This window comes from Candida albicans, chromosome 3, assembly GCF_000182965.3.
Source record: "Candida albicans SC5314 chromosome 3, complete sequence".
In the NCBI taxonomy this organism is placed as follows: domain Eukaryota; kingdom Fungi; phylum Ascomycota; class Pichiomycetes; order Serinales; family Debaryomycetaceae; genus Candida; species Candida albicans.
Genome location: NC_032091.1, coordinates 1,424,880 through 1,445,866, shown reverse-complemented (window position 1 = coordinate 1,445,866; position 20,987 = coordinate 1,424,880). Strand labels below are relative to the sequence as shown.

Genomic DNA, 20,987 nt, shown 5'->3' with positions numbered 1-20,987 from the left:
ATACTTTGTGTATTCTAAAACTGGAAGAAGGAATAAGAAAAAAAGAAATGAAAAATAACACAATGAGTAGTAGACAATAAAAACCTCAACAATGCCCTCATAGTCGTAATATTTAGAAGAAATGAGATATACAATACAACCAAAGAAAAAGTTCAAGTTATAAACTAGTTTTCTTGTGTGATGGAATGAGAGAATGATTTGTGTACTAGTTTTTTACCCTACAGTTTTACATCACTACTAGCAAAAGCAGTCCMWTKKTAAGAAAATATGAAAAATGTTTTTAGAAATCATCATTTTAATCTCATATATTTTGGATAAGAGTTGTAAGGACTGAGAGTTCTATTTGCTAAGATGGTAATGTTGGAGATATTGATTCTATGTATTGTAAAGTAACATTAGCAGTCATGCGTATGCACTAAGTCTTAATTGAATTATTAAAAGGACTAAAGTATGATGATAACTCCTTCGATATGCATTATGTCTTAAATGTATCCATGTATATTTGTACAGTTGTTGGTTTTGTGTTCATTATTATTTATTGGGTTATTTGGAATAAGAAATTTTTAAGACTTCGATAATGAATTAATGTATCTTTTAATCTTTTTCTCATCATTTATTTCATAGAAAGATCTCATTCATTTAATATCAAGATCATCAAACAAGCCAAAACAAGTTGAAACAATGATTAACAAATAAAAACTATAATATAAAAACCTGTTTGGGTGATAATATATTGTTCTTATGTTTTACTCAGACTGAGTCATACAAGTTCCCTTACCACCAAAAAGAATAAAACTTTACCCAAATTATTTACACCATTTTTGAACCAGCTTCAGTTACAAAGAGCTATTTCAATTTATTTAGAAATTCTTGTCCCATCTAGTGTTCCACGAATATAGAAAAAGAACAGTAGTTTGCAACGTAGTAGTAATTGTAGTAGCAAGGATGCGGTGATACAATGAAGTTGAACCCAGAAGAGAACCTTGTCTAAATTCTTTAAAATATGATTTAGATTTAGTAAAGAAGGATCAAATGCAAGTAAGGAAAAAAAAAAACGAAAAAAAAAAAGAAATAAAAATTACTCGATTTTTGTTCTCACACAAACATAAAAATAATTTTCGTAAATTTTTTTGTGAACCGGAAATACCGCATATATATGCAATTATCTCGCATACACTTCTTTTTACTTTTCTATACATTTCAATTTAATTTTAGTACAAATATACAAGAGATGTGACAATCAAATAACAACAAGCTCCATAATGTTTACTTTAATCAAACAGTATTCAAAACTGTTGACAACATATACTAAGGAAGGAGAGAAAAAAAAAGACATTGTTTATATTACTTAATTCCTTTTTTTGTTTTTGCGGTCCTTTACGAACCGATAAATGTCACCCCATTTTAGAAGTAGTGCATTTTCATAAAAAATAGCTTTTTGTCTGGTTGTTTTAGGGACCTCCTTTTTTTATAGTATTTATGTTATACCAGACATTTTTTGAGGCTAGCTATATTATTCATAATTATTCTTTTTTGGTACACATTTGCATCATATCCAAACCGGCGATCTTAATTGGTTAAGCTTCCTAATTTCTTCGGGGCCTCAATGCAATCATTTCTAATGGTTCAATTGTAGTGTATTTGCCCTAAAAAACAAAACAATTATTGGAGTGGTAAATTTGTAGATTCAGCTTAATTTTCATTTATTTATAATAATAAATTTTTCAACAGTAATAGATGAAACCATTAATAGTGAAACTAAGGGCTGAGGTTTCCTTTTGAAACGAGGGTATTAGATCTCTATAAGTCCAACTATTTGTAACTATGACTACAATATTTTTATAAATCAATAACAAGAAACTAAAATTTGGGTAGTTTTTCGTTGTCTTTCTGATTTTAAAGTTAGTTCATTCATACAAACATTGGTTTATATAAATCATCGTCTTTGGTAACACATTTTGGAACCACTATAAAACACATTTTAACGATATTTCTTTAAAAAAAATGTATTACTCTGGTTCCCATGTAGATTGAATAAATGTGAATAGCAACGCTTTTTTTCAGAACAAGTCAATTGTGTTTCACAAAATTGTTTTGAGCAATGGTCTACCATATTGAGTTTTTTGGGTCAGCTTTGTGTATATAATCTTGTAGTTAGTCAATACTCCCAAAAGTATTTTGAATTACAAGGAAATCTTTCAATCGAGTTTGATTAAGTGGCTTTTTTTTTCTCATGCATATTTGTGTAGAAATACTTTTTAGCTTTATGCATATACGTAACTTTCTGTAGATTTGCTAACCAATTTTGCGCAATCAGCTATTTTGTGCTCCACGTTACTAGTTTATTACACAAAATCTACCAGTACACAAACAAAAAAATAGTAAACAAAAGGGCGTTTTTTGAGAAGTTCTGTAATTAGTTGAATAACGCACCAAATTTTGGTGAGTAACAAAGAGCTGTTCTCTTAAAAATGATGAGGGCATCTACTTTATCAGGAGTCAACATTAAAGCCAGTGGCAATTCGAAATACTTAGTGTGACGAAATATATTCATATGTATAATTATCGAAACTAAATCGCTGTGCTAAATCAAGTAATTTTTTTAACACCATTGGCACTTTCATAGGAGCAACACATTGCCGATACTTGTTAGAAAGTCTTTGAAAGTTATTTGAATCAGGTCGAGCGGCAATTAAAAGCCGCTTAAGTAAACAAAGTATCGAAATTTTTGCCCAGGAGTTATTTTTAAATCTTGTATACAATTACACTACCAAACTCGAAATAGGACAACTTAAACAAATACTGTACCTACCTGTAAACCGAGTATATGTCCTAGTTTATGTGAGTTGATTGAGCACTTCATGTCGCAAGAATAAAATGTCAGGTATGTTAGATGCTATGTTTAAAAAAGTAACAGTTGCACTAATGAATAGGGTGTTCATATTTTTGAAATATTTTTAACAAAATAATGACACCAAAAACTTCATCGATATTTATTCCAAAAAAAATACCACCAATTGGTAATGCTGAAGTTATACAATACAACATCTTTGATACTTTTAGACTAGTGAGCTATCACAAGTTATGTTTTCAAGCTTGAGCCAAATATTTATCTAAACAAAAAAGATCATACACCATTGGTATGGATATTTCTAAGGATAGATAAAATTGTGAAACCTACTATTTGAGAATATTTATCCAACCTCAAAAAACCATTCTTTGAGGCATCAATTAAACATATATTAGTACCAAATTGGGTTTTAAAATTAACTTATTCTATTTAAACCTATAATTTTGTGTATATCACGTGACTTTAATGTGTTTGAAGTGTGTATAGCAATTTTGCACCAAAACCATGAATATTTTTTCTTGTCAACCCACTTTACAGTATTAGATTTCTCCACCAAAAAAAAATTGCAAAGGGTTATCTGACAGAAGTAAATCCAGGAACCACGAAGTAAGGCTTTGGGGTTGCCAAATACAACTAACTGTCATCTTATGATGATTGGAAAAGTAAATGTTGCAAAAATCAGTTTTGTGGAAATTTGCAACTCCAACAACCAAACGTGGGGGATATGAACAAGAGTTACAATCGATTTACTTTCCAATTGGACGCGTTAGGTAATAAATCAAAAGCAGAAGACATAGAACTATCTATTTTTTTTTTCAGCATAAAAATTATACAGTATTAATTATATATTGACACATAAATAGATAATTGTAATGGGTAACAAGTAATTTCAACACTTGAAAAAAAAAATAAAAAAAGTAAATGAATAGTAAAATGATATTTGAATTCATGAACAAAAAAATTCACCCAAGATAGTCGTGTAAAAGTGTCAGATGTCTCTATCAACTTTGGGCTGCATAAAATAAAAAAACGAACAAAACTAAATCAATCCATAAATAAAGCACAACAAATATTTGAGCCAATTTTTATTTTTCTTCCTTCTTCCAAATTTTTTTTTTTTTTTTTTCAAATAATTTTTAGAATAACATCAAAGAAAAAAAACAACAACAACTTTCAAATTATTTTACATCACTCTTTTTTTTTAAATAAAAATCTAACTTCTCTGAGTCATTTCTTCCACCATATTACAAGTATCAATCAATTTATTACTTTGAACTTACTATTTAAATCAATCTTAGATATTTGCTATCAATTTGCAACCACACATTTATTATACACATACTACAGAAGGTTAATTTTCTTTTTTTCCCTCTCCCCTGGACATCAAGAATTTCAACAACAGATCTAAGTCTAATATATATAAATATATTTTTTTTTGGCAGAAATGACAACAACAAGCACCACTACCACCAACACCACCAACGGTCAGTTTTGCCTGGATGAGAGTTTAGAAGAAAGAAGAAAACGGTTTCTATTAGAAGTAGATGCAAAACACGAACGGGCACACGACAAAGATGATGCAACCAAAAGATTTCAATATTTATTGGGGTTGAGTGCATTATTTAGAAAATTTATTAATTTAAACGCCTCTAAAGATCCAGCATTCAAGAAAAGAATTAGGGAAATAGATAGCAAAACTTCATTCAAGGAATCAAGTAAGAAGGCTAAAAATTCAAGACGAAGAAAAACTGAAAAGGAAGAAGATGCAGAATTGTTACAGGATGAAGAGCATCAAGACGACGAGGATCACCAACATACGGTAATGACAGAATCTCCATCATATATTAAAGAAGGAAAACTAAGAGAATACCAAATACAGGGGTTGAATTGGTTAATATCGTTGTATGAAAACCGATTAAGTGGAATATTAGCAGATGAGATGGGATTAGGGAAAACTTTACAAACCATCTCATTCTTAGGTTACTTGAGATACATTAAACATATCGATGGACCATTCATTGTTATAGTGCCAAAATCAACATTGGACAATTGGAGAAGAGAGTTCGCCAAATGGACACCTGATGTTAATGTGGTCGTGTTACAGGGTGACAAAGAACAAAGAGCTAGTATAATTAAAGACCAATTATATACAGCAAAATTTGATGTTTTAATTACTTCTTTTGAAATGATTCTTCGTGAAAAGAGCGCGCTTCAAAAGTTTAGATGGGAGTACATCGTTGTTGATGAAGCTCATAGAATCAAAAATGAAGACAGCTCACTTTCGAAAATAATTAGATTATTTTATTCTAGAAATAGATTGCTTATTACTGGTACCCCATTGCAAAATAATTTGCACGAGCTTTGGGCATTATTGAATTTTCTTCTTCCAGATGTATTTGGTGATTCAGACCAATTTGATGAAGCATTTGACAATCAAAATTCCGAAGAGTTGGATGAAGAAGAAAAGCAAAGGAGACAGGATAAAGCAGTTAGTGAATTACATCAGCTTCTAAGTCCCTTCTTACTTCGAAGAGTAAAGGCAGATGTGGAAAAGTCGTTATTACCGAAAATCGAAACCAATGTGTACATCGGCATGACAGACATGCAAGTAGAATGGTACAAGAGATTGTTAGAGAAAGATATCGACGCCGTTAACGGTGTTGTTGGAAAACGTGAAGGTAAAACACGACTTTTGAATATTGTGATGCAGTTACGTAAATGCTGTAACCATCCGTATTTATTTGATGGTGCCGAGCCGGGTCCACCGTATACTACAGATGAGCACTTGGTGTACAATTCCGGTAAAATGATAATATTGGATAAAATGCTCAAAAAATTCAAAGCAGAAGGTAGCAGGGTGCTAATTTTCTCACAAATGTCACGAGTACTTGATATTCTTGAAGATTACTGTTATTTTCGAGATTATGAATATTGCAGAATTGATGGATCAACATCACACGAAGATCGAATTGAGGCCATCGATGAATATAATGCACCCGATTCAGAAAAGTTTATTTTCCTTTTAACAACGCGTGCTGGTGGGTTGGGTATTAATTTAACGAGTGCTGATATTGTAATTTTATACGATTCAGACTGGAACCCTCAGGCAGATTTACAAGCCATGGATCGAGCACATAGAATTGGTCAGAAAAAGCAAGTCAAAGTTTTCCGATTTGTCACCGAAAAAGCTATTGAAGAAAAAGTTTTAGAAAGAGCTGCACAAAAATTGAGATTAGATCAGTTAGTTATTCAACAAGGTCGACAAATGAACTCAAATAATAACGTTGGAAACTCAAAGGATGACTTGATTGGAATGATTCAACACGGTGCCAAAGAAGTTTTTGAAAATTCCAAAGGAACAATGTTGGATGATGACGTTGAGGAAATTTTGAAGCGAGGAGCCGAAAAAACAGCAGAACTCAACAACAAATTCAATAAACTTGGTCTTGATGATATACAAAATTTCACTTCTGATGCTTCAGCATATGAATGGAATGGACAAGACTTTACGAAAAAGGGTAATAATGCAAGTCTAGGATTGAATTGGATCAACCCATCCAAAAGAGTAAGAAAGGAGTTGACGTACTCCGTTGATAATTATTATAAAGATGTATTGAAACAACCTGCAGTAGTCAAAGAAAAAGTTGTTAAACAACCAGTTGTGAAACCCAAGGCCCCAAAGTCGTACAATGTACAAGACCATCAATTTTTCGCCGACGAATTGGTAACCCTACTTGAAAGAGAACAGTTGGCATTTAAAAAGGAAATCAGTTATCAATATTCTGTTGATGACTTTGGAGATAGTGATGAAGAATTCCTTGAACAAGATGATGAAGACGATATGACACGTGACGAGAAGCGTAAAATTGCCCAAGAAAAGATTAATAATGCAGTTGCTTTAACTGAAGAGGAAATTGCAACGAGAGATAGGCTACTCGAAGAGAGTTTTCACAATTGGTCTAGAAGAGATTTTACTAATTTCATACACGCAACAGCAAAGTATGGACGCAATGAATATAAAAAAATTGCCAAAGCTCTCGGTAATAAAAAACGATCGGAAATTGAACGATATTCCAAGATGTTTTGGCAAAATTATCAAAAGATAGAAGGTTACGAAAAGTATTTATCTCAAATTGAAGCCGTTGAGAAAAAGCGTGAAAAGTTGATCAATCAACAAAAACTATTGGCTAAAAAAATTGAAAGTCTTCAAGATCCTTTAGAAGATTTGAAAATTCAATACCCACCAAACAATTCCAAAAGAGTTTATTCCAAAACAGAAGATAAATTTTTGTTATACTGTGTCCATAAATATGGCTTATCGACGGAGAATTTGTATGATAAAATAAAGGATGAAATTCTTACTAGTGATATTTTTAAATTCGATTGGTATATAAGGTCTAGAACTCCACAAGAAATTGGTAGAAGAATATCCACATTACTTCTAGCGATAACTCGTGAGATGGAAGGCCCATTACACGGGAAAAAGAGGAAAGCAATGGGTGAATCAAATAATAGCTCTAGATTTGGATCAGTGGAACCATCATCTATAAACGGAGAAAAACACTCTCCAGAAGTTATCGACAATGAACAGACAGTAAAAAAATTGAAACTTTAATATATCAAAAACAATGTATTATTACTATTTTTTTTTTTTTTTTTCATTTTCATTTCATTTATATTTTTATTTTGAATAAAGTTATAGATATACATACTAAAATACACAAGAAATATTAACAATTACTATAGTACTAACATAATGGACAAACTTCTAGCTTTGGTACAGCTTAGCTATAAAACATTTTAATTTTTGATAATCTCCGATTCTGAAGAGTCAGTCGGCGGAGTCATCATGGCAGCTGCCACATTTTCAATTTCCCCAACGGGACTGACTGATTTAGATTTACCACTTGTTTCCTTTGTTTCTTCTCTGCTCAAATACTCCCGTGGTATTGTTTCTTCGACTGTTGATATATAATAGGGAACCTTATTGGCAGTCCAACTAACAGACATAATGTCACTCATTTCATGTTTCTCAACACTCAAAAAATCAAAAACAGTATCAAAAGTGGCTCGATAACGAGGGCTGATAAAGTTCCTCAAACTAACAATCTTAGTCCCTGGTCTCAATCCATACAACAATTTCCCAACTTCATCATTCAATTGTCCATCAAACAAATAATTATTAATAATAAGAACATCACAATCCAAACAGCTTGCCCGAACTTTTTCATTACCAACAAAACTTTCATGGAGAGCAAAATCAAGATTTAGTTTTTGTAATCCCAATACTGCCAAATGTTTTTGTATTAACCCAGCTTGTAATTCAGTCAATTTAGAAGCATGCTCCATAATTTCACAACCTCCACTACTACATGCTCCAAATTCCAAAGCAGCTTGAAAAGTGGTGTTCCCAACACCTGAACCTAGATCGTAAAACTTTTGTGTAGGTAATAAATTCAATTTTTCCAACACCTCACTAGTAAACGATGGAAGTAATTCACCATAAGTCTCGGCAGTGAAAGCTTTATAAGACCGCAATTTTCTAGAATCGGTGGAGACAACTCGTGAATAAACTCTAAGTAGGATTTGTTGCATTGCATATCTTGACACTTCTGTTTTTTCCTTTAATCTTCTGAAAAAGTCAGGAATATAGTTATCTGGCATCTTCTCATTTATTTCTTCAATGACATTGTTGGGTATTTCAACCTCACCTAATGGGATGGGTGCCAGTTCGGAATCTATTTCCAAATTGGAATTAATTGGATTAAATAACGGACTAGCTGATTCATACATAATCTCGTCATAAAATGTCTCTATTTTCAAATCCGAATTTGTGGGTATACTAACCTCTTGTTGGTTCAAATAAGCTCTTGGAGCCTCATTAATATCTTCTTTTAAACCTAAAATGTTCTGTACGGAAGCTAGGTTAGGAGAAAGTTTCATTACTAATTGGTTCCATTTATCAACCACAAACATAAACTCACCAAAATCATTTTCTTCAACAGAATGTTCAAGTTTGTGACAATAATCCTCCGTTATGATCTTTTTCAATGTATCCGAGTGAGAAAAGTATAAGGAATATTGAATCATAAATAGTTTAGCAATTTCATGAACTGGATCAAGCTCATTTGATTTGGGAGAAGCAAGCATAAACAGTTCATAATGTTCTGGATAAAGAAAAAACCTTATTCTAACAATATTTGCTGAATTTAACTCATGGGTTATTGGGTCCAATACCGGAGGAAATGAAATTGGCAAATCACGGTATGACTTTATATGTTGGGCAACAATTTCATATGCCAAACAGTCATCGTATAGAATATCATCGTTTGCTGTAGTCATTATTTGTTTTGCCACAGTAATATCATTTCCAGACATTTCCATGTGTGGTAACGACACAAACTTCAACTCTGGAATTTCTGGAAGCTCCTTGTAAAATGAAGATATATACAAGTGTCTGCCGTTTAATTTCACCTGGGAATCGGAAATGATATCTGGTGGGTCATATGGACTAATGTAATCTTCTTCCTCATCCTCTTCTTCTACTTCCAGTTCAACATACGGCTCCAGTGAAAGTTTATACACGTCCTTAATTTCTTCGATAATCCCATTATTAGTTTTGACTCTACGTTTACCTTTTTTAGGGGCAATGGTCTTTTTCTTTTTGATTTTCAACTGAGCTTCACGTTTCAATTGTTTCTTGATTTTGTTTTTTTCTGCTTGTCTTTTGGTAGTTTTCAATTTCACAGCCTTAGGTTTTTCAATAAATTCTGGGGCAAAATACTCCGTTTGAATTCTTTTCCTCTTTTGGCCCTCTTGAACCTTTTGTTTATCACCAACTATAGATTGAAAGTACTCAGCACTAGTAACAATGTCTTTCAACTCATAACCAGAAGTAGATGGTTTGATTAAACCAGCAGCAATTTTTTCTAATCTTTTGGCTTTCTCAATTCTATACTTTTCTCGTTTCTCTTCCAACTTCTTTAAACGGCAGAGTCTAAAATGTTCCAGTCTTTTACGGCGTTGTTCGAGTTCCTCTTCCGTCAATTCAATTTTTTTCTTGCTACGCTTCACACTAGCTTCTTGCTCCAATTTACTCAATTCGTCTATTTCACAATATCTTTTGGTGGATCTTCTATTTCCTCGACCATATTCCTGTTTGCCCATGTTGAACAAAGTCCATTTTGCTTCGTATGCCAATCTTTCTTCAGGAGTGTTGAACTTCATTTTTCTACCAGAAACATATTCAGCCTCTGCATATTTGGAACGAATAAATTCTTCTTCCCTTAAGGGAAAGTAATCAAAGCAATCGTCGATCAAGTTACCTTTTTTAACCAACTTGGCCATTAATTCTTTTTCACCCCTGGTAAACAGAAGTGGATCAAATATCTCGCTATTCTTAATTTCCTTGATAATTTCTTCAATTGGTTCTGAAGGAAAAGTATTCTCGATTGCTTCTAATGTAAGATCAAACATAATCAACTCTTTCATATATGCTGCATTTTCCACATTCTTCTCCTCCTCATTTTTTGGTCTAGTTTTGGTGGGTGGTTGCTTTTGTTCGGTAGTTTCTGTCAAAGCTTTCAAGGCTTCCAACTTTTTATGTATTGATCCCCTGGATCTGAAAGGTAGATTATTTTCTAGAGTCTGCATTGGTGTATCTAAATGGCGTTCCAAGTATTTCATTTCTCGATCCGTATAAGGTACTTTTGGAAAACTAATATTAACAACTTTGCAAATATCATTTAGATTCTTGGAAGGAAAATTTTTAGTCAAAGCACTCTTGGTGAGATCGTGAAAAGCAAAACAATACAAACGCTCAAACTCTTGTAATGACCAATCCTTGAAAAAATCAAGAGTTTTGATTTTACTCCAATCAGACCGAACCTTTTCATAAATCCTGTTACCACCTCCTATGTATTTCGTAATTTCTTTATCAACAGATATTGAATACACAACACAGTAGTAATAAATCTTCTTTAACCAAATCGTATTATCTTCAGATGAATCTAATTGAATTATTTCACGAGCAATATATTCCCAAGAGTGACCTGGAAATTTAGCAAGCAACTCTGAAAAACATATAGGTTTTGATAGTAATTTTTTCAACTGATCTCGTTCCTTTCGAGATAAATCCCGCGAAGAATCTTTATTATTTGAATCAGTACTTTGGGGAGACTTTTTTTCGGAATCTTGAATTTCATTTTGAATAGAAAGATTATCCCTTCTTATTTTCTTCTTGATAGAATCAAGATCTCTGACGAAAAGATCCTTTTCCAACTTTTTAAAATCATTTTCATTTTTGATTAGACACTCAATTTCTTTACGTGTCCAACGTGGTCTCGGGTGAATATTGTTCACTGCTGCTGCCACCTCATCCAAAGTCTTTCCAGGAATTGACACCTTCACTGCGGACGTGGTCAAATCCTCTAAATAATTGCAAAAGAGTTGCTCAATTTCCAGGGCACTCCATTTTTTCAACTTTAACTTTTCAAGCTTTTCCACTAGCGACTTCATGTTGCCAACATCTGGTTCTTCTTTCAGTGGCTGTAAAAAATACCTGTAACAATATATTTTCTTCTTCCAATTGTTTTTATCGCAATTTTTATTTGACATAATCTTCGATATTATAGTCTCCTCCAGGATAGAAGGAAATTGTTTTAATATTGAGCTAAATGTGGCAGGTTGCATTATTCGACTTTCCAATTCCTCCTCCAAATCTGATGACCATAGTTCATTTGTTTTCAGTTCTAATCCTGATGGTTTGGTTAACTTTGCTTCATCACCTGAATGATCAGACAGATCTGGTGTTTGTAGATGTCCTGATATCATTATTAGTATTTGTCAAGTGCACACCTCTAAATCATAGGCTTGTTGTTAAGTATGTATCCCCTCTCTTTACAGATTTGATGTGAGATACTTGCTTCACAACTTTGAGGCACAATTAGATAATTTGAAGTACAGTTGTAACGACCGTAAAATTGAAACAACAATGGTAGTTGATAGGTGAAATGAGATTGTTTGCTTTTCTTAGGGCGAAAACAAATATTACCAATTTAACTAATTTAGTTTTAATTTGATTTGATTTGTTTTGATTTGAGGTTGGTTTTTTTTTTGTCAGTAAAATAATTTTCGAGACAAGAAAAGGAATAAAACCAGAGAGAAAGAAAGAGGGCAGGATGGGACAGAAAGAAACAACTATCAAACAAACAAAACGACCCAAAAAAAAAAAAATACAACCAACGCGCGAGAAACAAAAAAAGATGCACAATTGTGCTTGGAGAAATTAGGAGCGTAGACACGCACCAGCTTGGCCTCAAAGTACCGCGACACTCCCCAACAAGAAACAAAAACAATAATATTTCAAACGCGTAATATTTTTTTCAAAAACAATATGTCTAATTCCTACCTTAAGGCTATACACGAACAATATAATTTAGAGCTTACTTGCCCTCAATCCATTCAACCTAAATTTGAGGTCTTTATAAACTTTTGTTTCAGGTTTCCAGTTTTCAAAACTTTCATACAAATCATGAATTTCTTCATACCCATTTTTCACTGTTTCTTTGTCTTCGATTCGACCAGCTCTCTTATTGGGCCAATTCTTCTCAATATTGAATAACAACCCCCGCAAACACCATGGTAATATATATGGATTTGTACCTATTTTGGCAATGTTGTACTCTTTGATATATATTTGATTTGAAATTGGCAATTCACTCTTAGTTATTTCTTCCAGCAAATTTGATTCGCCATCAAAAGGAATGACAATATCATCAGTATCAAGAACAAATTTGATACCCAAATCGTAAACTTTCCCATCATTATAAATCTTGGAATGCCCGTTCCCACTAAATGGTCCAGCCAAAGAGGTACTCAATTCTTTTATAACATTATTGTCAAAATAACCAATATTCAATAGATGTGTACACAAGGAAACTAATTTTCCCACAAATTGGGGTGTATGTGAAGTGTAGTCAATGTAGCAAGCACGGTATATATTGGGATGGAAAATGTGTGAGGCAAGTGCTGAAAATAAGGGTACCAATTGATCATTTATCGACGCAATAAAACAGATTTTAACATTGGCATTAATAATGGTTTGGATCGAATCTTTATAAGCGATTGATTGTTGGCTGTCAAATTTGTTCAATTCAAACAATTCAAGCAATGACTCATTTTCTATAGCAGAATATGCTTTCATGAAAAAAGACTTGTCTACCCCGTAAAAGGGACCATTATTGACACCCGCCATTCCAAGAATGCCGATACGTTTATGTAGAGGATTCTTTAAAATGCCCATTTTTATCAATTGAGCCAACAATATGATAGAAACAACGCACCCCTGAGAATGTGCAGCAACAAATATAAAATCTGCATTATTTAATTCTTTTTCCCATTTTTGCAATATTTCTGTGAAAAACTCAACACGATCGAATACCTTGCCTTCTTTTTCTAAAGCAATTTTTTGAATACTAACATTCGATTCATTCTCGTTGATCAAATTATTTTCAACACAATATCTAATCACAGCTTTTTCTGCTTCATTGGCAAACTTCAAAGACGTACCCTTTGGAGCACCAATAATAGGACGGATCATTCTAGTGGGAAAAAATCCATGGACACCTATAATTAAAATGTCTTTTATCTTCTTTAGTGGACCAGCCTTTTGACTTATAACTTCGGCATTCAATGCCTGATGAAGAGCTCTTCGCTTCGAGCTGATCGAATTGTTGATTAATAAATTACCCATAGCATCATTGGTAATAGTGATAGAGTTTGGATCTGATGAATCTTCTTGCAACTGAGACGGTACAGATGACGCTGATTTTATTGATTTCTCATCCACATTATGGTAGTATTTATTGTAATTGGGTAAACATGCCCGCTTATTTTCAGGTAACACAGCTAAAGATTTTCCGTAAAGTTTATATGATTTTTCATAAAGAAGCCCAACATCTCTTTCTATATTGCTTTCAATACCTGGCGATTGTGACTGTTCTTCCTCTTCTGGGAGTGTTGGATTACTAGAAAAACCGAATTTACTAGAAATCTGTCCTAAAAATTGCCTCCAGTTTGTGATGTCAGTCCGCACAGTTTGATTTGCATTACCCTGATTGGAAGTTGTTGACGTATTAAATATAGGATTCGTTGCAGTTTGTGGTAGACAAGTGTTCCAATCTGGCACGATCAAATTTTCCCGTAAATCTTCATTTTTGTGAGTGTTGATTTGATTGAATTGGGCAGTCTTGTCGTGAGGTTTATACAATACAGCATCATCACCTTGTTCCGTGTTTTGGGGAGCTTTTCCAGTAGATTCTGACTTCACAAGAAATTTCGAAGTCGAACTCAATATTGTATTACCCACATGTACCGCCTTATCCTTTTTCAGAGTACTCTCCACATTATCCTGGTCTGAAGCACCAGAAGATTTGCTGTCTTTTACATTTTGCAACGTGGACTCCACATTCGTATTAGAATTTCCCCAAAATGCCCAGCCCAGTCCTCTTTTTTCTTTGACATGATCATCTACTTCGTCACCATTGTCATCAGGGACTGTATCATCATGTTCTGACTCTTCATCATTAGGATGTTCTTCATCTTCATCTATAACGTCTTCGTTACTTTCCGACAATTGATTAATGGACTCATTTTTTTTGGCATTCCAACTTAGCCAGCTACCACCAGTCATCGATACTAAGGAAGTTGACAAAAAGAAAGCTAAAAGCGGTGATTATTTCTATAAATAATTTGAAAAAAAAAATAAATTGGTATAGTAGAATATTGATCAGTCTTTATCAAGTAGTTCTCTATGTTGAAATTGTACAATGATATAATTAATCGTGATTGCTTAGTTGTCCTTGTTGTTAAGAAAAAGTAGTAGTATCTGAAAGCACAGTATTTTTTTTCTTCTGTTCTCGCAATCATTAGCAAACACCCCCACCTGTCTTATGTCCTCTTTGAATCAAGTGGGCGAGGGAGCTATCTGCATGCCATAGTAGCGGTGCACAACTACTAATAGTGTTAATTAACTTTTGTTCTACAGTCTGCCCGCTGGTTCACTATGTGTCTTGACTGACCAACTGGTACCGGCTTTATATAGCTTTGTAGATCAAATGACCCTTCTGTCACACACAATTATTAAAGTTGTGGGGAGAGAAAAAAAATGAATGTGAAAAATCAACTTTAGCTTCAAAAGAGGTGAACCCAAATTTCGTCATTATTATTATCCCGACGTTACTGGACAATAGAGTTACAAAAACCCAACTGCCACAGCAACTCAACTTACAGTATGGCATTCTTATTGTAATAAAATGATATGAATGTGGCCAAACAGACCAAGAAATTATGTATTTAAACGACTAGAGAATTTTACACGTTCTTAATATGTATCTCCACTGCAATTTTATTTATTCTTCTTCAAGAGTCTTTTTCTAATAAACTTCTATATTCGTCTATAATATACTTGTTGATAGCCGATCCACCACATATGACAACAATGATAATATCATCTGGACTTAATGTACCAAATTTATTCAATAAATCTTGCCTGTGCATCACTGATGCAACGGATGCACCACATGCAGGCTCAACCATATATCCGAAATGGTCGTATACATCAACAACACCTTTAACAGCGTCCAAGTCATCAATTTCAGCAAGAACTGTAGGACGCTCAATATAGTTTGCTAATGCCTTGGAAGAAAGGTACGGCGAAGCCAAAGAAGTGGCCAAAGTTTGCACTTTTTGTAAATGAACAACTTTACCTTCTTTGACCGCCTCGTGAAACGTGGCCGCTTGTTTAGTTTCAATTGCCAACACTGGTATCTCCTTATGATTTTCCAAACCTTCAACTATTCCGTTGTATAAGCCACCCCCTCCTACCGAACAAATGACCCCCTTAACTTTATCAAAGTTGGGTAATTGCTTTTGATCGATGATTTCCGTGATGATCTTACTATGACCCTCCCACAACAATGGGTCATCAAAAGGGTGACAATAGACCGGATAGACTGTTTTGTCAAGATTTTTAATAACAAAATCAGTTAAATAGTTATCGGCCTCTCCCCAATGTTTCCCATGAATAATGACATCTGCACCCAAGGATTTCAACTTTTCTATAACAGTTGGCTTCGAACTTTCAGGCAACACCACAGTGCACGATACTCCAAAAAACTGGCTGGCATAAGCAGCTGCTAATCCTGCATTACCACCAGATGACGAAAAAACTGCTACGTTCGATTTGCCAAGTTTTCTGGCCACATCTATAGACTGGCCAACCAAGTGTCCCATGCCTCTTAATTTGAAACTGCCGGAGGGCTGCTCATACTCATTCTTGAAAAACACCCTGCACGGAGGCTTTGTAGGAAGTTTGTCTGTAACCTCAACAAAGGTAGTAGTGATGGAAGGCTCTTTCATTAAGTTAAGTTTCAAGGGTAATAAATTCGGAGACTGATTGTGTGAATTCCATTTGATGTCGCGGTCTCCTGACGTTACCACCACGATGGGTTTTTTAGGAACAAAAGCACTACTCAGTTTGATTTATAATCCCTTAACCATCAGTTTACATTGAAACAATTTTGTTATATTTCAAACATTTTATATTGACCTGATTCTATATACTTGAGTATATATTTTTCAACCCACGTCGGCTACATTACAGTATTCATTACAAAAGTGTAGCAATTGACCAAGAATATCACCAGTACACGACTTGCATAAATGGTTTTCTCAATTTTGCTTTTCAAGATTAACAGATGTGGGCTCACTTTTGGTAGTTCTGTTATATCTACTCAAAAAAGGAAATAAGTCAAAAACCTAACTATACCAAAACTCCCTCCTTTACCTTGATGCCACCTAAACGAAACCAAAAAAGTAAGCTTTCACTTTCAAAGACATTTGAGCAAGTTGATGAAGAAATCGAAGATGAAATTTTTGAGACATACTCGGAACTATTAGGTGATGAAGTAGAGAATCAAGATGTCACTTTAAGTCAACTACCACAAATACTCAGTGATTTGAGAATTCCCAAATGCTTTACTAAAGATATCGAAAAGTGTATTGACTACTACTACGATTTTATCAAAGACAAAGATGTACATTTAGATCCTTTGAATACGCGTCAGCAAAATACGTTAGCAATGATACATTCGTATACCGTAACTGCCGGAATTAAACAACTAGACGAGATAATTGACATATTAGACGTGGAAAAACTACTATATAACCTCAATAGATTGATCAAATTTCGAAATAATTATCTGCATATTCGCAAGAGTTGGCAACTATTTGTCAGTACTGCTGCTGACTCATCTGCTTCAGAAACATACAAGTTGACATTCCCAGATTTGAAAAAAATTAAAACCAGCTTGAATCTAGATTCTGATCCATCCACCAAAGCCCCTTTGAATGACACTTTTTTGATTGATATGTTAGGGTGTTGTTCACATGATTCAAATGGGAATTTACTAAATTTCGATTTCGAGAAACAAGGCGCGTGTGTTAACATAAAGGACTTTGCTGAAATATTAGGACAAATTGGTGAGTTAGACTAATGGGCTATTATCTGTTTTAATATAGTTAAACAAAGCGCAGTTGTTCCATTTTCCATTGGGTTTTTTCCCACAGTATGGTTTACGGTGATGATTTCTGATTGAGGGGGGGTATAATTGCTAGAAACACTTTCTTTCAATGAACCAATGTGCTCATAAGATACTAACAAGAAAATATGAGATTCACAATTGTCTGAATTAGTCAGATCATTAACGGTTGAGAAAGGTTCATTGTTAAATTGTCGACTCATGAAATAGCTTATTACCGAATGCATCTCTTGGTCCACAGTTTAAAACTGCAGATTCATTGTATTTACTTCTTGGTGTAGGTGTTTCAGTTTATAGAATAGATATGTTTTAGATTATCAAATTAATATAGACACCTTTTTAGTAGCTTTTAACAGAATTCCCAAGTTGTAACAATTAAGGGTATTGAGAAACACTATAACAAAACAGGGAAAAAAAAATATAAAAAAATAAAAATAAAAGACGACTAATACGTGTTGATCATTGATCTATACACAACAAGTGCTTCAAGCTCAATGACGAATAGTTTGCACATATCCTCAATTCAAGAAGGTCAGACAAGATTTGTGGATAGTTTAGTCCCTAGAATAGATGAAGAATATGTTAATTTGAATAGCTTTAAACAATTCGATGAGTTGCTAACACATTTGGAGAGCTCTTTGTCACAATTGGAGAATAACAACAGTCGCTTGTTAGTGATCCCGTCGAGTAATATTTTTAGAATCTTATTTACATTACTGTCTAGGAGTCCTAACTGTAACTGGACTATTTCCAACAGTTTGGGGGACAGTATTCCAACAACTCACAAACAAGTCAAGGCTAATAATGGCTACTACGAAGAGTCAACGGGCAAACCCACATTATGTGATAGAAGCAGAGATGTGCTTGAAAAGTATATAAACTTACTACCCGATGATAAGTTGTACGAAAATTTGTATAGCTTTATGATGGATTTTATGGATTTGCCCAGAAGAGTGAAAAGACTTAACTCGGATACTTTTCGCAAGTCAAAAGATATATTAGCCATAATACGAGAATCTCCGAATAAGAAATTAAAACGGGTAACCAATAAAGAGGGTACCAACAAATCGATAGAAGATAATGATGTTATAGTGATCAGCGATTCAGAAGAGGAAGATATCAGCATACAACAAGAGGATACTTTGATTGAATCTGAGGTCAGCAAATTTCTGAATTTGGCAACTGACCTTAACAACAGTTTTATGGAAAATATACACCAACCGGGAACGAATGATTTTGCTCTATTACTCAATAAGGATTCATCGCCTTCTCCAAAAACACCTCAATCCCAAGGCATTCGGATATTCGATGAGCCTATATTGAGTATAAGATTAAATCCAAAGCTCAATAATTTCGATCTATGGAGATTAGTTAATTGGACTTTTTTTTGCAGTGGGAAGTCAAATGACGTGTTTGATTCTACTTACAGAAATTGCCATTTAATTTACACTGCACATTCAGCCACAGTCCATCAACTTTTTAATATCATAGAATTTAATTTGATACATGAGCTACAAGACACTTTTTCCATAAAAGAACAACCATTAACTTGGTTATTTAAACAATCTACTGCAAGAAGATCGCTTGCAATGGATCAAGTTCTTGAAAATTCCTCATTATTGTTGCTGAGTCTTCTAAAACAGTTTGGTCAACCCAGGAGCAAGTGGTTTGATAGGTTAGCTGAATATGTTTTTAATGGACTTACCTCAAAAACAGATGTAATACCGGCTACATGTTATGAACGTGAGAAAGATCTAATCAAAAAGGATGAAGGTCTATCACACCAAAGAAAAAAGAAAAAATACACTTTCTATAATGATAACATGGATTCAATGAAATTGAGGTTTAAAATTTTAAATATAGTACATTATTGGAGCTTGTTTTTCGATAAAACTACCCCTGATGGAATCAACCAACCAATGTCCCAGAGTATAAATTCGATTGAATCAACAAAGTTGATTGAAGAAATTGCAAGAAAATTTATGTACATGGAGTATGATTATTGGGTGGAATTTTATTATTCCCTGTTGGTGGATTCCAAAATTTCTTTGGAATATCGAGAAGTTTTTTTAGTTAACTTGTCATGCAAGTTGTTGAGTAATTTGACAAACCCCAAGACAAATATGTTTAGCTTGAAACCCCGTGACGATAAAATCAACAGTAAATGGAGGCGTGATAATTTGCTTTTAATTCTCAAGTGGATGCTGGAACCAAAATTATACTTGGGGTTCATTGAGGATGAAAGTTATCCGTCGTTTGTTTATTTCAAACAAGCATGGAATAAGTATAATTTTGTTCTTGGATGGATGTTCCTGTTTGCATTGCGCGATGTTACTGCTGTAGGATTTAGGGGCATTTTAGACAAGGATGCGTTATTACAAGAATGCCATAAAATGGACCACATGAGAGAAAATATTTTCTTAGAGTTTATTAAAAAATGTGGTAAACCAACTAATTTGTCATTTAAATTAAGTACAGAAGAAATCAAGCAATTAAAAACTAAACGACACAAATGGGAAAGCTTTACCTCAATAGTTTCGACAATAGTAGCTTAAATAATATGTTTGACTTTAAAATAGTGTCTCAAATATTGTATTTGCCAAACGCCAAAGCCGACCAAAGATGCAATGACGACAATAGAAAACCATTTCACTCTAGAATTTGTAGATTCGTTAGTGTCTCTCATTCTTTCTTCTCTTGCTTTCAAGTAACGCAATTCTTCAACAATCTCTTCTGTTATACTTTCGATTCTTTTCAATTCAACTTCGACAGGTTTCAATTTTTCGCTTGCTTGCAAGGCATTCCAGTCTCTAGCTGCAGCACCACTTTCAATATCCAATTCAACTGATCTAACAGTTTGTTGATGCTTAGACCATTTGTTGTCCAAGTAATTGGTCAAGCATATATCAATTGCTGCATTATGTTGAGATGTAAAGGCAACATTAGCGTGTCCTACCACATCTTTCTTGTTTCTATATTCATTACCAAGCAGATCTGTAACTTTCAAATCCAATCTTTGTCCATCGCCCTTGCTACCATCGGTTTTGATATTGACAACAACCATTTGATTTTCTTGAACAAAATCACGGATGCAAACAGGCTGAGGATTAGGAAGAGCAGGAACTTCCAAATGTAATCCAATTGCTGAACTAACAAAAAGGGAGAACACCAAGGCAATATATGTGATTAATGATTGCATGGTTGTGTACTTTCAGGTGAGTTATTTAATGAAAAAAAAAAAAAAGAAAGGAGTTGAAAGAAACAACAAAACCAAAAAAAAATATATAGAATCCAAGTTGGATCGACAAATAAATTTCGATTTGCGTGTTCTCCAAAATAAAAGTTGGCCAAAAAAATTTTTCTGACAGTACGCGAATGAACTCAACATATTGTGATATTCTTTTCAGTTATTACCGTAAGTAGTAATCAACAGATCAACAAAATAGCCAATCTTTATAGAAAAAAAAAATTGAAAAAAAAAATTGAAAAAGTAAAAGACCAAAGACTATACTAACAATTACTGTTCATTTACCACA

At 33.7% G+C, this 20,987-nt stretch overlaps 7 protein-coding genes across 7 annotated transcripts; 3 read left to right on the top strand and 4 right to left on the bottom strand. All coding sequences in view use genetic code 12, as the record gives it.

Annotated features, from left to right (window-relative positions):
- Positions 1-4,295: 4,295 nt before the first annotated feature.
- On the top strand, positions 4,296-7,466 carry ISW2 (DNA translocase; the record flags this gene model as incomplete). The annotated part of the gene is made up of 1 exon (XM_710973.1): positions 4,296-7,466. The coding sequence occupies one exon, from the start codon at positions 4,296-4,298 to the stop codon at positions 7,464-7,466; it is 3,171 nt and encodes a 1,056-aa protein (XP_716066.1).
- Positions 7,467-7,651: 185 nt separating this feature from the next.
- DOT1 (histone methyltransferase) lies at positions 7,652-11,683 on the bottom strand (the record flags this gene model as incomplete). The annotated part of the gene is made up of 1 exon (XM_710974.1): positions 7,652-11,683. One exon carries the CDS (start codon positions 11,681-11,683, stop codon positions 7,652-7,654), a length of 4,032 nt encoding a protein of 1,343 aa, XP_716067.1.
- Positions 11,684-12,287: 604 nt separating this feature from the next.
- Positions 12,288-14,543, bottom strand: CAALFM_C306290WA (uncharacterized protein; the record flags this gene model as incomplete). The annotated part of the gene is made up of 1 exon (XM_710975.1): positions 12,288-14,543. One exon carries the CDS (start codon positions 14,541-14,543, stop codon positions 12,288-12,290), a length of 2,256 nt encoding a protein of 751 aa, XP_716068.1.
- Positions 14,544-15,271: 728 nt separating this feature from the next.
- Positions 15,272-16,270, bottom strand: CAALFM_C306280WA (L-serine/L-threonine ammonia-lyase; the record flags this gene model as incomplete). Its single annotated transcript, XM_710976.1, has 1 exon — positions 15,272-16,270. One exon carries the CDS (start codon positions 16,268-16,270, stop codon positions 15,272-15,274), a length of 999 nt encoding a protein of 332 aa, XP_716069.1.
- Positions 16,271-16,701: 431 nt separating this feature from the next.
- CAALFM_C306270CA (uncharacterized protein) lies at positions 16,702-17,406 on the top strand (the record flags this gene model as incomplete). The annotated part of the gene is made up of 1 exon (XM_710977.1): positions 16,702-17,406. One exon carries the CDS (start codon positions 16,702-16,704, stop codon positions 17,404-17,406), a length of 705 nt encoding a protein of 234 aa, XP_716070.1.
- Positions 17,407-17,945: 539 nt separating this feature from the next.
- On the top strand, positions 17,946-20,006 carry CAALFM_C306260CA (uncharacterized protein; the record flags this gene model as incomplete). The annotated part of the gene is made up of 1 exon (XM_710978.1): positions 17,946-20,006. The coding sequence occupies one exon, from the start codon at positions 17,946-17,948 to the stop codon at positions 20,004-20,006; it is 2,061 nt and encodes a 686-aa protein (XP_716071.1).
- On the bottom strand, positions 20,003-20,650 carry ERV25 (Erv25p; the record flags this gene model as incomplete). The annotated part of the gene is made up of 1 exon (XM_710981.1): positions 20,003-20,650. One exon carries the CDS (start codon positions 20,648-20,650, stop codon positions 20,003-20,005), a length of 648 nt encoding a protein of 215 aa, XP_716074.1.
- Between the last annotated feature and the right edge of the window lie 337 nt (positions 20,651-20,987).